Here is a 12,521-nt window from a genome sequence, read left to right on the forward strand (position 1 = left end):
TCCTAACAAAATTGTTTACAGGACCTGGAAACATCCGGTATCACACACATACGACAGGCCATGAAGAAAGTCCCCTATGTCACCCGTGGGGAAAGAATGATGAGACTTCTACTCATATTTTCTGTCACTGCTGGGCAATTGCGGGGAACCCTGTAACACTCACAGGCAGTTACTGCATCAATGAGTCTGAAATATCAGCCAAAAGCGTGGCTGCGTTCCTCTCCCTATAGAGAGGGCTTTGGGCCACGCTTAAGGCTTATAAGGGGATGTCACGGGATCACCCAAGCGTCAGGGGCGGTTACGGTCTCAACCCAGAATATTAATAATAATATGAATAAAATTGAATTTTGAGATACTTTTTGAAAGCAGTTCGGAATTTATATAGCTATGATTTCTTTGCTGATATTATCGATTTTATTATTAGTAGAAGTTAAAAACATTATTTATTTGTAAAATTATTAATGTATCTAATAAAAAGTTAGTAATACTTAAGACCTTAAAGAAAAAAATATTTAAAACATAAACATGATTAGAAGAAATAATAAAAAATATATTACTTATATCCAATATAAATATAATAATAATTAAAATATGTTAGACTATAACTTAAGTTTCATAGTAAAGAATCTTTGTACCTCTACAATCTTAATAATTTTAAGTTTTTAAGGAAAATTTTTTTCTCAAGTAATGGTAATTGTAATTAAAATGTTTGAGGGAATAATTTGGTAAAAAGTAAATGACAGGTCTTATAAATGAGAGAATGGATTTTATATTATTTTATATAATTTACATATTTATTTTAATGGAACCGGACATCATATATACATTTGTACAGTTCGATAACTTATTCCCGAATAATTTTATAAAAAAATTAAATTCAAAAAAGATTTTAAATTAAATAGTTAATTATATTATTGTAAATCTCATTTCTAAAATAAACAGAATATAAACTATTAATCTCTATAAACAAACGTACTGTGCTCAGGACACATAATGGAAGGGAATGAATCAGAACACGGAATGCTCAGTTATTTAATACAGAATCTTTTGATAAGAACCCACCGACTTGGCCACCTAAGAAAATTTAAATAAATTGGTAATTACAGTTATTGTTAACTCTTTGAATTAGTTCTGTTAGTAAATGTCATTCCTAAATTAATGTGAAGCACTTCGAGCAAGAAAAAATTTGTTACTGATAATAAGATTATTTGTCAATTTGTTCATCAAATTTGTTTATAACGAACAAATCAAATAACAAACACATTATTTGTATTCTATGAGTCTCTAAAAATTTTTATAAAACAATATAAAGTTTTCCTGATCATTTATTGAAGCACAAAAATTGTTACGTATAAAATTTTAGTTTTTCCATATGTACGGTACGTTTGTTCATAGAGAATAATAGTTTATAAACTTTTTATTTTAGAAATGAGGTTCGCATTAATATAACTATTTAATTTAAAATGTCCTTCGCATTTTCATTTATTGATAAAATTATTAGCGGTTGAATGCAGCGAGAAAAAGCTTTCAAGATGGAGCAAAAAGTAAATTATCGAACTGTATAAATGTATTATATATGATGTTCATTTTAATTTCAATAAATATATACTTTATATTCAATTATATTGCATACAATTTTTCATTTATCAGTCCGTTAATTTACTTTTTATTAAATTATTCCCTTAAACATATTTTAATTATTATTATATTTATATTGGATATAAGTAATTTATTTTTTATTTTTCATCAGATACATTAATCATTTTATCAATAAATAAATTTGTTAAATTTAACTAATAATAAAATAAATAATGTAAGAAAAATAAATCATAAAAGTATAAAGTTCGAACTGCTTTCAAAAAGTATCTCAAAATTAAATTTTATTCATATTAAACTACATGCTTTCATCACTTTTTCTTGTAAATAATCAGTAATAGTTAATCTAATTTTTTCTGTTCATTTATAAAGTGCATCAAGTTTTCAATTATTTTTGCCTTTTCTTAATGCAATTCAATGCAAATGTCGGACCTGTTCTTTATGGCAATATCTGTTGGATTAGTTTGACCGAAATTTCCCCTGCGGATCGTAAAAGAGCTCCTACTACATATGTACACATACACGGTCGAGACAGGAGGCTTTAATATATATATATATATACATATATAAGATTACAATTTGTTCTTTACGTACAAAATAAAAGTGCTACGATATTCAATGCATGTTATTTTTCATTATTTCACAGAAAAATATTTTATCGTATTTCTCCACTACAATTTTAATGTAATAAATTAAAGGTTATACATGGTTTTACTTTCCTAATTTTTGGTATGCCCTTATCTAGAGTTCGAATAATACAGACAGGTTTATGTTTCCTTTTGTAGTCCTCACATTTCTGTATAATGCGTCCATAATTTCAGCCTGAGCTTTACCCTTCCTTTACTTTTTTCATTTGTCCTAACTAATATTCTTTAATCATTTCACTACCTTTTTCAGCAAACATGATAACTGGTGCATTAGTATTTCCTGTGGGAATAAATGTAATTACAGACGAATTGATAAATCTTAATTTATGAATTCCATAAACTCGTAACCTTGGATCGACAACGCACAGATCCAATATTCGTCTGAGTTAAATGTAAAATTATCGCAAGGAGGTAAGGCGGTATCATTAACTTCAAATTTATACTTTTTCATAATTTTGGTATTGAATACACTAATTCCAATTCGAATACCCTGAATGAAACGTTATATGTCCAAATCGGCAGTTAAATATCTAGTATATATCAGAGGTGGACCCCAGACTGGATTTGTAGCATTAAGTTCAATGAATCCTCTACTTATGGGAGTCAGTAATGATATAACTAAAGAGAATTCACGTGCAATTTCATGGTTTAGATGCAAAATAAATTGTATATCCGGTACATACGTATTCTTTTCATACTCTGTGCGATAAAAACCGGTAAGAAGCACAGGTGTAGGTGTGGAAAAAAACCACGTTGCGTTTCTGCATAATAAGCAAAGTTTTCGAAATTTTCTTTGCATGAAAATACTGAGAAGGTCCAGTGGGTGATGATTTACATTCAACACCAAAGGCTCTTTTCGACACCGGATCAATTGAACCGCTGGCGACCAAAAGGGGACACAGTCGTATTCAGCCTGAGAAGTATTGTCCTGAATGTCAATTTTAAAAATCTTTCCAATTTCAATTTTAAAGACTGATACTTGTAGAGAATTTCAAGGCGCATTATTTTTTTCCTTTTGCAAAACTTTAAAGGTTTTGTAGTTTCTGAGATAATTGGTAAAAAGTCGATTTTTTGAAAACGAAAAATTCCAATCTTTTTTCACTTCAACTTGCGCTAATTTATCCAATTTTCATCATTTCCCGATTTCCCCAATACAAAGTACGTGTTTAAGTCTTCTGAAACTATCTAAGAAAGAAAAACGAGAATATTGTAATAAACAAAAAAGTGATTAATTTTTTTTGAGGCAATGCAAAAACAATGAGTTTTAACCTTTATGCGCCTCGTTTAGCGAACGAATTTTAAGCTGCGGAAAGCTTTCAGTGAGAAAGTTGTTCATTAAGGTTCAAAGAAGTTTTCTGGAAAGTTTTAGATCAATTGGATTAATAGCTCAAAAATTATGAATGTTTTAAAATCCAAGCGGTAATTTTGACGCTGCCCAAAAACGTGCCTGACCGGCTACGTACGCGCTGCAGCGAACGACGTGAAGGTCAAGTCAATCTTACCAAAACAATGCACAACAGTAACTTTTTTTGTCATCTTCTATGAAATTCTACAAATAAAGCATAGAATCATGAATTCTGTAAAATCTGTAGTATTTTCGAATTGTGAAGAATTAGGTGTGAACAACATCAAACAAAATAGTATGCAGATAAAATTATACTTTTCCACAAGGCAAGCTGCATCCTTTGTTCATCAAGCACGATTCTTTTTCTGGTTGACTTGTGTAATTCCAGTCGATGGGTGTTTTTTGAAGTTGGTTGAAAACCTAGGAATATCAGGAGTAAGTGGTTCTTCCCCTCCCGCTTCGAGAAGCAATACCTAATAAACATATGGGAACCAAAATGTTTTATATTTTAATATTCTAATTAAAAATGTTGAAAAATAATTATATATTTACATCCCACTCCTCAATTTCAAAATGTCTGTATCCTAAAACACATCCAGCCGAGCCACCTCCTACCACGATAAAGTCGAAAATTTTTGGTATAATTTTGTGTTGCTTAAACAAAAATCCATCTTTTAGAATTGTTAACAAATTGAAATCATATAAAAAATTACACATTTTGTACATTATTCAATCTATTAAATATAAACCGACTCTTTTAAAAATTATATTTACTTTACTAAATTTCACATCTTCAGGCCAGTAAACCCACATCAGAGTCGCAAAGATTGTTGTCAAACATGTGCAGTAGTTTGCAGCACATGACCTAGGCATGTATCGCAGAAGCGAGGGCAGAATCATCATGATATCTGGTTACATTTGAATAGTTGTATTCCCGAACTAGATAAACAACAAAAATGGTAAATTTTCAGAAAATAGAAATAATATTCTGTTGAAGCGAAATAACTATGTAAAGATAAAGAAAAATCCCATTCTTCAGAAAACAATTTTCTGAATGCGGGCGAAAGTTTTTATTACAAAAAGTTATATTTCTTACTTGAAATTTAAAAAAAATCATTTACAAGAGTTATGCTATTCCAAGGAAATAAAGATGTGGACTAATTATTCTTTGAAAAATATGTCTTTTATTATTTTAGTGTACTTAGAAACTTATGGGCAAAGCATTAATTGCTAATAATTACATTGTTACCCAAGACATCGATGTCCGGCTGCGTCTGAAAACTGGGTTGAGACATAGGCCTTCGGGTTTATTTTTATCGTCCCGACAGGTAATACGGCGTTTACTTTTCTCAAGTCGAACCTTGTCTTGGATGAGATGATAAGCGTAAACTTGTCTCAAGATTAGCCTTTTTCGACTCAGAAATAAGATTATAATTAATGAATGAATCATTTTTAATTATTCAATTAGTTATTTTTAATACAAAATTTAGAATCGGTGGGCCTGAACGAGCATAACCCTTAAGAATTTTTCTAAAAAAAGAAAGTTACTTTCTAAAAGGATCTCCTAGACCATTTGAAATACGTAAAAACAATTCAAAATCCGTAAATTAATTGATGGAATATATATTGTATAGAAATATACAAGATTGTTCAAGCATTAACAAAGATAAGCTTTAAAGACAGTCAGAATGACCCATTTTTAATTCTCGAGACTGAGACATGCTCAAGTCAAACTTTTCGACTTCAGCATGTCTTGATTGGGGGCAATTCAAGTCGAACTTAAGTCGAAGATTTTTTGCATAGGACTTTTAACATTAAAGGTCAAACCATCGACAACTGAAATTTAGTGATTGTAAATTTTCTTTTGTTAAAGCTTCTTTGTCTCTATCAAACATATTCTCAAACCGTGTCTCTTCAGAAAAAAAGGTGAGAAGCAATTTTTCGGACTTAATTTGAAAACAGTTTTGTCATTAAATATTTTCATGTATCCTGTGTTTTATGACCACTAATTTTATTCGTTTATTTGTAATGTTAATTTTACTATTAAAACAAAAAACTACACATATTACAAAAAATGATTTAAAAAAATTTTTTAAAGATATTTTTGGGTGAAAAACTCTTGTCTATTTACTACCGCAAAATGGAATTTTTTTGATTTTTTACTTCTTTTGTAGAAACAAAATTTTAATTTCCGATTTTTCCAGAAGATTTAAACGAATGTTATGATAATCTTGAAGGTCTCTGAAATCGACGTTTTTCTTCTCTTGACTTTTTCCATATTGTGCGTTGTTTGGCTTTAGATTTTCATTTCCGTCCTTTTTTTTTTATTGAAAATGCTACACCCGTGATAATTTTCTTACTGTCACAAAATCTCGTGAGATGACACAAATATTTTTAAACTTAGGTTAGACATTCTGAACCGAAAAAATAGGATTTCGTGAATGTGTCTCTCTATATGTCGGTCAGTCTGTCTGTATCTGTAGATTTCTAGTCTGGTAGCCCGATAATTTTCAAAAGATTTGACAGATTAGTTATGTCTTTGCTATACACTTTTAGTTTCTCAAACTGAAGATCAAGTTCGCTAGCCAGCCATTTTGGATGAACATTTAAAACATTAGAACATTTAAAAAAATGATAAGACCACGTCGTATTAAGATTCAAAAATTCTCGGTACGGTTATTTGTAAGACTCGAAAAGACGAACTATTTCTGTCAATTAATTTCTTCAATAATGAAAATTATTTGAGCCTTAGCATTTATAAAACTACAAAAAAGACAATTTTAAGCCAAACAGCGCACGCTATCAAACGAAAAAATGTCAAGAAAAGACAAACGTTGTTTCTTGAACAACCTACAAGATTATCATAATAACCTTTTGAATATTATGAATTGCAACAAAATACATTTATGAAAATGATATACATTTTCAGGGAAAAAATCGAGTATGTGAAGCGTGAGATACGTGATGAGAAGTTGTTTAGTAAGGCCAAAAGAGCTTTATCCCGGTTGACGGTATTCATGTAACTATTTCTGTTCAAAGCCGGTCGATATAATTCATTATTTAGTTTAATTTAACGTTCGTAACAAACAATCTTGGGGAATGTTTCCTAACATTTCTAGATTTTCCAACAGGTCATAGCAGCTGATCGTTTGATATAACGCTTAAAATTAATTTTTCCTATCTCTCAAATTTATTACTCTTCATATATTGGTAAAATTTCGTTGTGTTAAATATTGTCTCAAAGATTGTGACTAAAGTTGAAAAAACAAATTATGTTGCTTATTCCAATAAATTCAAACGACCCTTTGTATGAAATGATCTCCCTTTGCCTAGTTATTCCTAATTAGGAGTATTATTAGTTGAGTAGCTCCGGTCATCATTCCAAAGCGTAATTTAAAAAACATGGACTGTTACCTTTCATCCTCTCTGAATATCTTACCTCTAGAAAACATGTACAATTGATGAAATGTGACATAATTTTATTATTACATATTTACGAAGCTACGGAAAATAATAGATTGTTTTTAATTGTGACATATGAAGTCTCTCTCGAACTTTATAGTATGAAACTGAAGAAAAATATATAACTTTACTAAAGTTTACTAGTCAAATATGTCTGCCAGTGAAAGCACAAATATTATAACTACAGTAAACCCTAGAACTAGGGCCTTCTAATATAGTTCTTCCAAAGATTCACACCGCAACGCTAGCAGTAATGAAAGGCGCTGCTCGGAGTGAGCGGGGGTTGCTCTGGCGTGAACAAGCAAACTAATTTTGTACGAAATGACATAGTAGATTGATGGTGAGGCAATTTTTATTATGAATTATATACAACAACTTTTGAACGTGTTTTTCTCAAAACATGATTTTTTTAAGTTGCTGCCATGATATCTTGAAAACTATTTGATTGTTTCTGCTCCGATTCATAAAGCATCTTTAGCGCATATACAATTTCAAGTTCAACTAAAAGAATTAAGATTGCTTCTTTAGTTTTTTTAGCACTTATATAGACTCAGAAAGAAAGGAGTAAAATTGAATTTTTTTCTAAGGCTTACAAACAAAATTATTTTTCAAAACCCTTTCTTAATTTTATTTCTGTGCAGAGTTTCAAGTCTCGTGAATAAAATGGTGTATGGTTTTTTGATTTCCAATTATTTGAATAGCCGGAATCATGGCAGCAGTGGAGCACCTCTTCTTTTATATCTGTTCCTGTTGAGCGGTGTACCTCCGAAAATCATTCTGTGTAATGACTATAAAAAATTTCTAAAGTTTGTTTAAATGTGCTCAAAAAAGATATAAAATATAATACTTATTTTGTCTCAACGGGAGTTAAAAAAACATCCCCAAAATAGCATTAGACAACACTAGAAGCCCCCCTTAATTTAACAATAAAATATCTCACCGTGGAAGGTTTGTATGAATCAAAGTCTAGTTATTAATACCTGCATCTTAGCACATTAGTGACGAAAAAACTAGTTTTTGATAGCGCATATACAAGTACTGACGTACCACCGAATTGTATACGACAAATCGAAAAGCGAATGACGCGAACTCTATTCCTATCCTTGCAATACTTATAAATTAATTACAATATAGAATATTGAAGATCACGCACATTGATGATTTTCCAATCTTTTTCGATACCACTCTAGTTTTTTTAGCAATAACTAAGGAAAATGGGCAAGAATATGTAGAATATGGAAACATAAAAATTTTACGTAAACTTTTTAATGTCACCGGAAGAGATTACAAGAAACATGTTTTATTATGCATAACATTTTTTTAATAGGTATATATTTTTATTGCATACTTTTTGGAATATACTGATAAAAATCTGAAATATGCACATAGTTATGGTGCAGAAATATAAAAAATAATCAAACTCACTACTTTGGTAGACTTTAGGAAGTCTTTAAAAACGAGTTCATAATTTTTTGTAAACCTCGTTTTTTCTTCCGCTGAATATAAATATGGTTTTAAAACCAATAGATTTTTTTCCTTGATTCTCTTGTTAGCATCTCTGATGCACTGCAAAGGATCGGCGAAAAAGAAATTTACCAATATATACGATTGTAGAAAAGCGATTATCGTACTAATATACAAAAGAAAGATAGATAAAAACGGCTGCAATAATAACAGAGGAATTATCTTATTAAGTACCGTTAGCAAAATATACTAAAAAATACTTATTCGTAGGGTAATAAAAGTAATAGAAGAAAAGATTTGGAATGTCTAAAGTGGGTTTATGCCAGGTAGGTCATGTACGAACCAAATATTTAGCTTAAGGTAAATCACAGAAAAAGGTTGGAGAGTAGGAAGAAAAGTTTTCTGTGCATTTGTTGACCTAGAAAAAGCTTTTGACAAGGTAGATAAAAGTAAACTTTGGGAAGTCCTGAAAGAGTACGGAGTCAATGTATGGCTCCTACAAGCTATTAAAATAATTTATACGGATAGCAAAGAAAATGTAAGGATGAATGGGAATTTGAGTGACTGTTTCGATATTATTAAAGGTGTTAGATAAGGAGGCGTTACGTGTTCATGGTTATTTATATTATTTATGGACAAGTGTTTAAGAATGGCTATTTGTGACGAAGAGGGTGTGGATCTGTACTACACGGTAGCGAGACATGGATCTATCAAGAAAAAGATAAGAATAAAGTTAATGTAATTGACATGAGATTCTTGCGCATGATATGCGGGAAAACTCTGAAGGATAAAGTGAGTAACGAAATAATTCTCAAAGAATGTGGTGTAGAAGAGACGCTAGTAGACAAAGGGGAAAGAAGTCGGTTAAAATGGTTCGGACACGTTGAGAGAATGCCAAACTAACGACTAACAAAACAAGTGTATCAAGGTAAAGTAAATGGCAGCGTGTCCAGAAGCAGACCACGGAAAGAATGGTTAGCATTTGTGAATGAAACCCTAGTTAGAAGAGATATAAGAAGCCACAGAAACACGAGACTCTGCAGGAAAAAATGCATGGACATAAAAGAAGCTAGAGTAGTATGTTAGGACAAAAAAATATGGCGACAAATAGTTAATAAAAAGAGTGTCATTAAAGTGAATGAAGCCTGAAACAAAAGACCTTGGATACTAATGGACCCAAGTGGGGAACTTCACATAACGACTTTGTGTGGATCTTAACTTAGGGTGATTGCTAGAGAGATTGATCAGTAACCTGGGACGGAGCAGTGTTGCGGAATGAAAGTGTTATTTACATAAATATCACGAGAATTGCAGATCAATCTAAAAATTTTATATCCCTTCCTCACATTACTCCCTTCCCCACCGAGTGAGTCACGCCTACCCCGGAAGGTAAATGGCTTAATGGTGTAATAATAGTAATATTAAAGATCAATTTGTTCTCTGAAGAATTTTTAATGAATAATTTTTAAAAACTCAAAAATTTACTTTTTAACTAAAAATGTTATTAAACGTGATTAAGAAGAAGTTTTTCTCCTGAATCCTCTTCAAATATTAATTTTGGCTTTAAACCATTATACAATGAGTTTCAAACTCATTTGAAAATCGATTTTTGTAGTAAGTATTGAATTGCGATATTAGCTGAATATTCAATTGATCATTGTACATATAAAAGAGTTTAGTTGGTTTTTGCCATTTTTATTTGTTGGAAATAAAAATGATAAATTTACATTGAATATTTATTATTGACGCGGCTATATATTATAAAAAATATATAACAAATTATAAAGTATATGTTTAATGAGAGATAAAATAGGAAATACCGAATAACTTATTTTTAATAAGCAGTTACGTATTCAAGCATGTAAAAAAAGTTACATTTTCATACTTCTTTCAAATTATTTATATTGCACTGAGGTTATGCCTTGTCTTCTTAGTGACAAAAGAATAATAAAGAAATGTACATAAATAGATAAAATAGAAAATACCATACAACTCGTTTCTAATAAACAATTACGTATTCAAGCTTGTGAAAAAAGTTAAATTTATACACTCTCCTTTTAAATGATATACTAAACTTTGTTATTATGTCTTATCTTCTTTGTATTAAAAGATTGCTAAAGTATATGAACAAGAAAAGATAAAATCGAAAACACCAAATTACTTATTTTTAATAAACAGTTACAAATTCAAGTATACGAAAAAAGTCACTTATATACGCCTTTGAAATTATATTCTTCACTTTGAGGTTATGCCTCGTGCACGTCTCAAGAGTATAAGAAATATATAATAAATCGGATGTCGTACAATGTAAAGTATATAATTTGAAAAGAGACTAGATGTATAATTTTTTTCATATACTTGAAATATTTAAATGTTTATTAAAATGAGTCATTTGGTATTTCCTATGATATTCTACCATGCACATTTACTTTAACATTCTTTTAGTATTAAGAAGATTTTTATATAAGTTCTATTAGTGGAAGTTATCGTTAGTTATTATTTTAGAAGTGTGTAAATTTTGATAAGTTTAACTTGCGTGAAACAATATTTATTGTAAGAATATTTTTAGAAACACAATAAGTAGCTTCAATGATAAACAGTAAATAAAAAATTATAGTCGTAATCTACGACAAATAAAAATGGCAAACACCAAATAAGCTCTTTTATATGTACAGTGAACAATTAAATAATCAATTAATATGGAAGTACAATACTTTCTAAAAAATTTATTTTCGAAGGTGTTTGAAACTCATTGTATGATGCTTTGAATATGATACAACATCTTTAGAGAATAAATGTAACTTTAAATAGTTTTTAAATGTAATTTTAATTTTATACAGCGAACAGGAATAGTAAAGTAGTTTTGAAAAAAGTACTTTAAATTAAAAAAATATTACATTAAAATATATAATATAAAATATAAATATAATATAAAGTTAAAACAATATAACATGCACGTCACAAGAACATAAGAAATATACTATGAATGCCGTACTCGATGCTGTTAGCCAGGAGACCCCGCCCACTGCCGTGTAACCAATTCGCTTGTATCGAAAAGCACATATTTCCACCTGTAAAAAGATGTTGAAATTTAAATTTAAGAACTGCATTCATAATAATAAATATATTAACTACAAACATTGATTCAATGTAAGTACTAAAATATCGGTTATGATTCTTAAGTTTCTGTGAGAAATTGCATTGTAAGAAATTAATGTTAAATTGCATAACAAATTTACCTTCAGCGTAACTTAGTTTGCATAGGTTTTTTTACAAGAGATAAAATAAATTTCATGGGTTTTACGTGACACCCTAACCTATGAAACTGGTTTAGACAATCGATTGAACATTAACATTGAGAATATTGATAATGCTTACTTATTAACAAAATAATTCACTTACCTTTAAAAATATCCGCTTGCTCCAGATAATTGGATACAATTTTCTGACATGTAACAAATTTCTTAACGCATAACCTGGCGCCCACCGACGTTTTGCTCCGTTCTTAGCATTAAAGACTCCGGTAGTCGTTGAATCGTTATTACGTACCACCATGATAAAGTAATTCAAAACCTCGTTCGGAAAAAGTTATTTCTCTTCTTATTGCGTTTTTTTTCTTATTCGTAATAATATTTAAATACATTAAAAACAAGCAAAAATCTTATCAAAAAATAATAAGTATAATTTCACTGGGAAACTATGTTTGAAAATAAAAAAGAAGTTGGTTAACGATTTCGCAGTCACGGCCACATAAAAAAAAAGTGTGCGGATCTGATAACAAGACACACGTATTTCTATGGATTTTGGGCCGCTTAATTCAAATTCGGTATCAAAAATCAGCCATCACATCATGGTTAAGCCATAACCTCAAAAAATTACGAAAAATCATGCACTGAGGCAAATAAATTTCAAAATAATGCCAGTGATGCAAATTTTCACTTCAAAAACATGTCGACAACTGTGAAGGATCAACCCTTGCCTAATATCAACTTATTTAACATAACTTT

The 12,521-nt window shown here is 30.0% G+C and overlaps 1 protein-coding gene across 1 annotated transcript; it reads right to left on the reverse strand.

The window, feature by feature from the left end:
* Positions 1 to 3,818: 3,818 nt before the first annotated feature.
* On the reverse strand, positions 3,819 to 8,234 carry LOC117170573. The gene is made up of 5 exons (XM_033357411.1): positions 8,178 to 8,234; positions 4,830 to 4,994; positions 4,363 to 4,527; positions 4,141 to 4,242; positions 3,819 to 4,061 (listed from the first exon to the last, which is right to left on the reverse strand). Exons 3-5 carry the CDS (start codon positions 4,489 to 4,491, stop codon positions 3,936 to 3,938), a joined length of 357 nt encoding a protein of 118 aa, XP_033213302.1. The 5' UTR covers positions 4,492 to 4,527; positions 4,830 to 4,994; positions 8,178 to 8,234; the 3' UTR covers positions 3,819 to 3,935.
* Between the last annotated feature and the right edge of the window lie 4,287 nt (positions 8,235 to 12,521).

The sequence above is a fragment of the Belonocnema kinseyi genome, chromosome 4 (assembly GCF_010883055.1).
Source record: "Belonocnema kinseyi isolate 2016_QV_RU_SX_M_011 chromosome 4, B_treatae_v1, whole genome shotgun sequence".
NCBI classification, from domain to species: domain Eukaryota; kingdom Metazoa; phylum Arthropoda; class Insecta; order Hymenoptera; family Cynipidae; genus Belonocnema; species Belonocnema kinseyi.

Coding starts and splice junctions, on each gene's coding strand:
- LOC117170573 (XM_033357411.1), bottom strand. CDS start 4,491: ATGATGATTCTGCCCTCGCTTCTGCGATACATGCCTAGGTCATGTGCT. Junction 4,243..4,362: donor AAGATGTGAAATTTAGTAAA/GTAAATATAATT, acceptor TTTTTGTTTAAG/CAACACAAAATTATACCAAA. Junction 4,062..4,140: donor TTGAAATTGAGGAGTGGGAT/GTAAATATATAA, acceptor TATGTTTATTAG/GTATTGCTTCTCGAAGCGGG.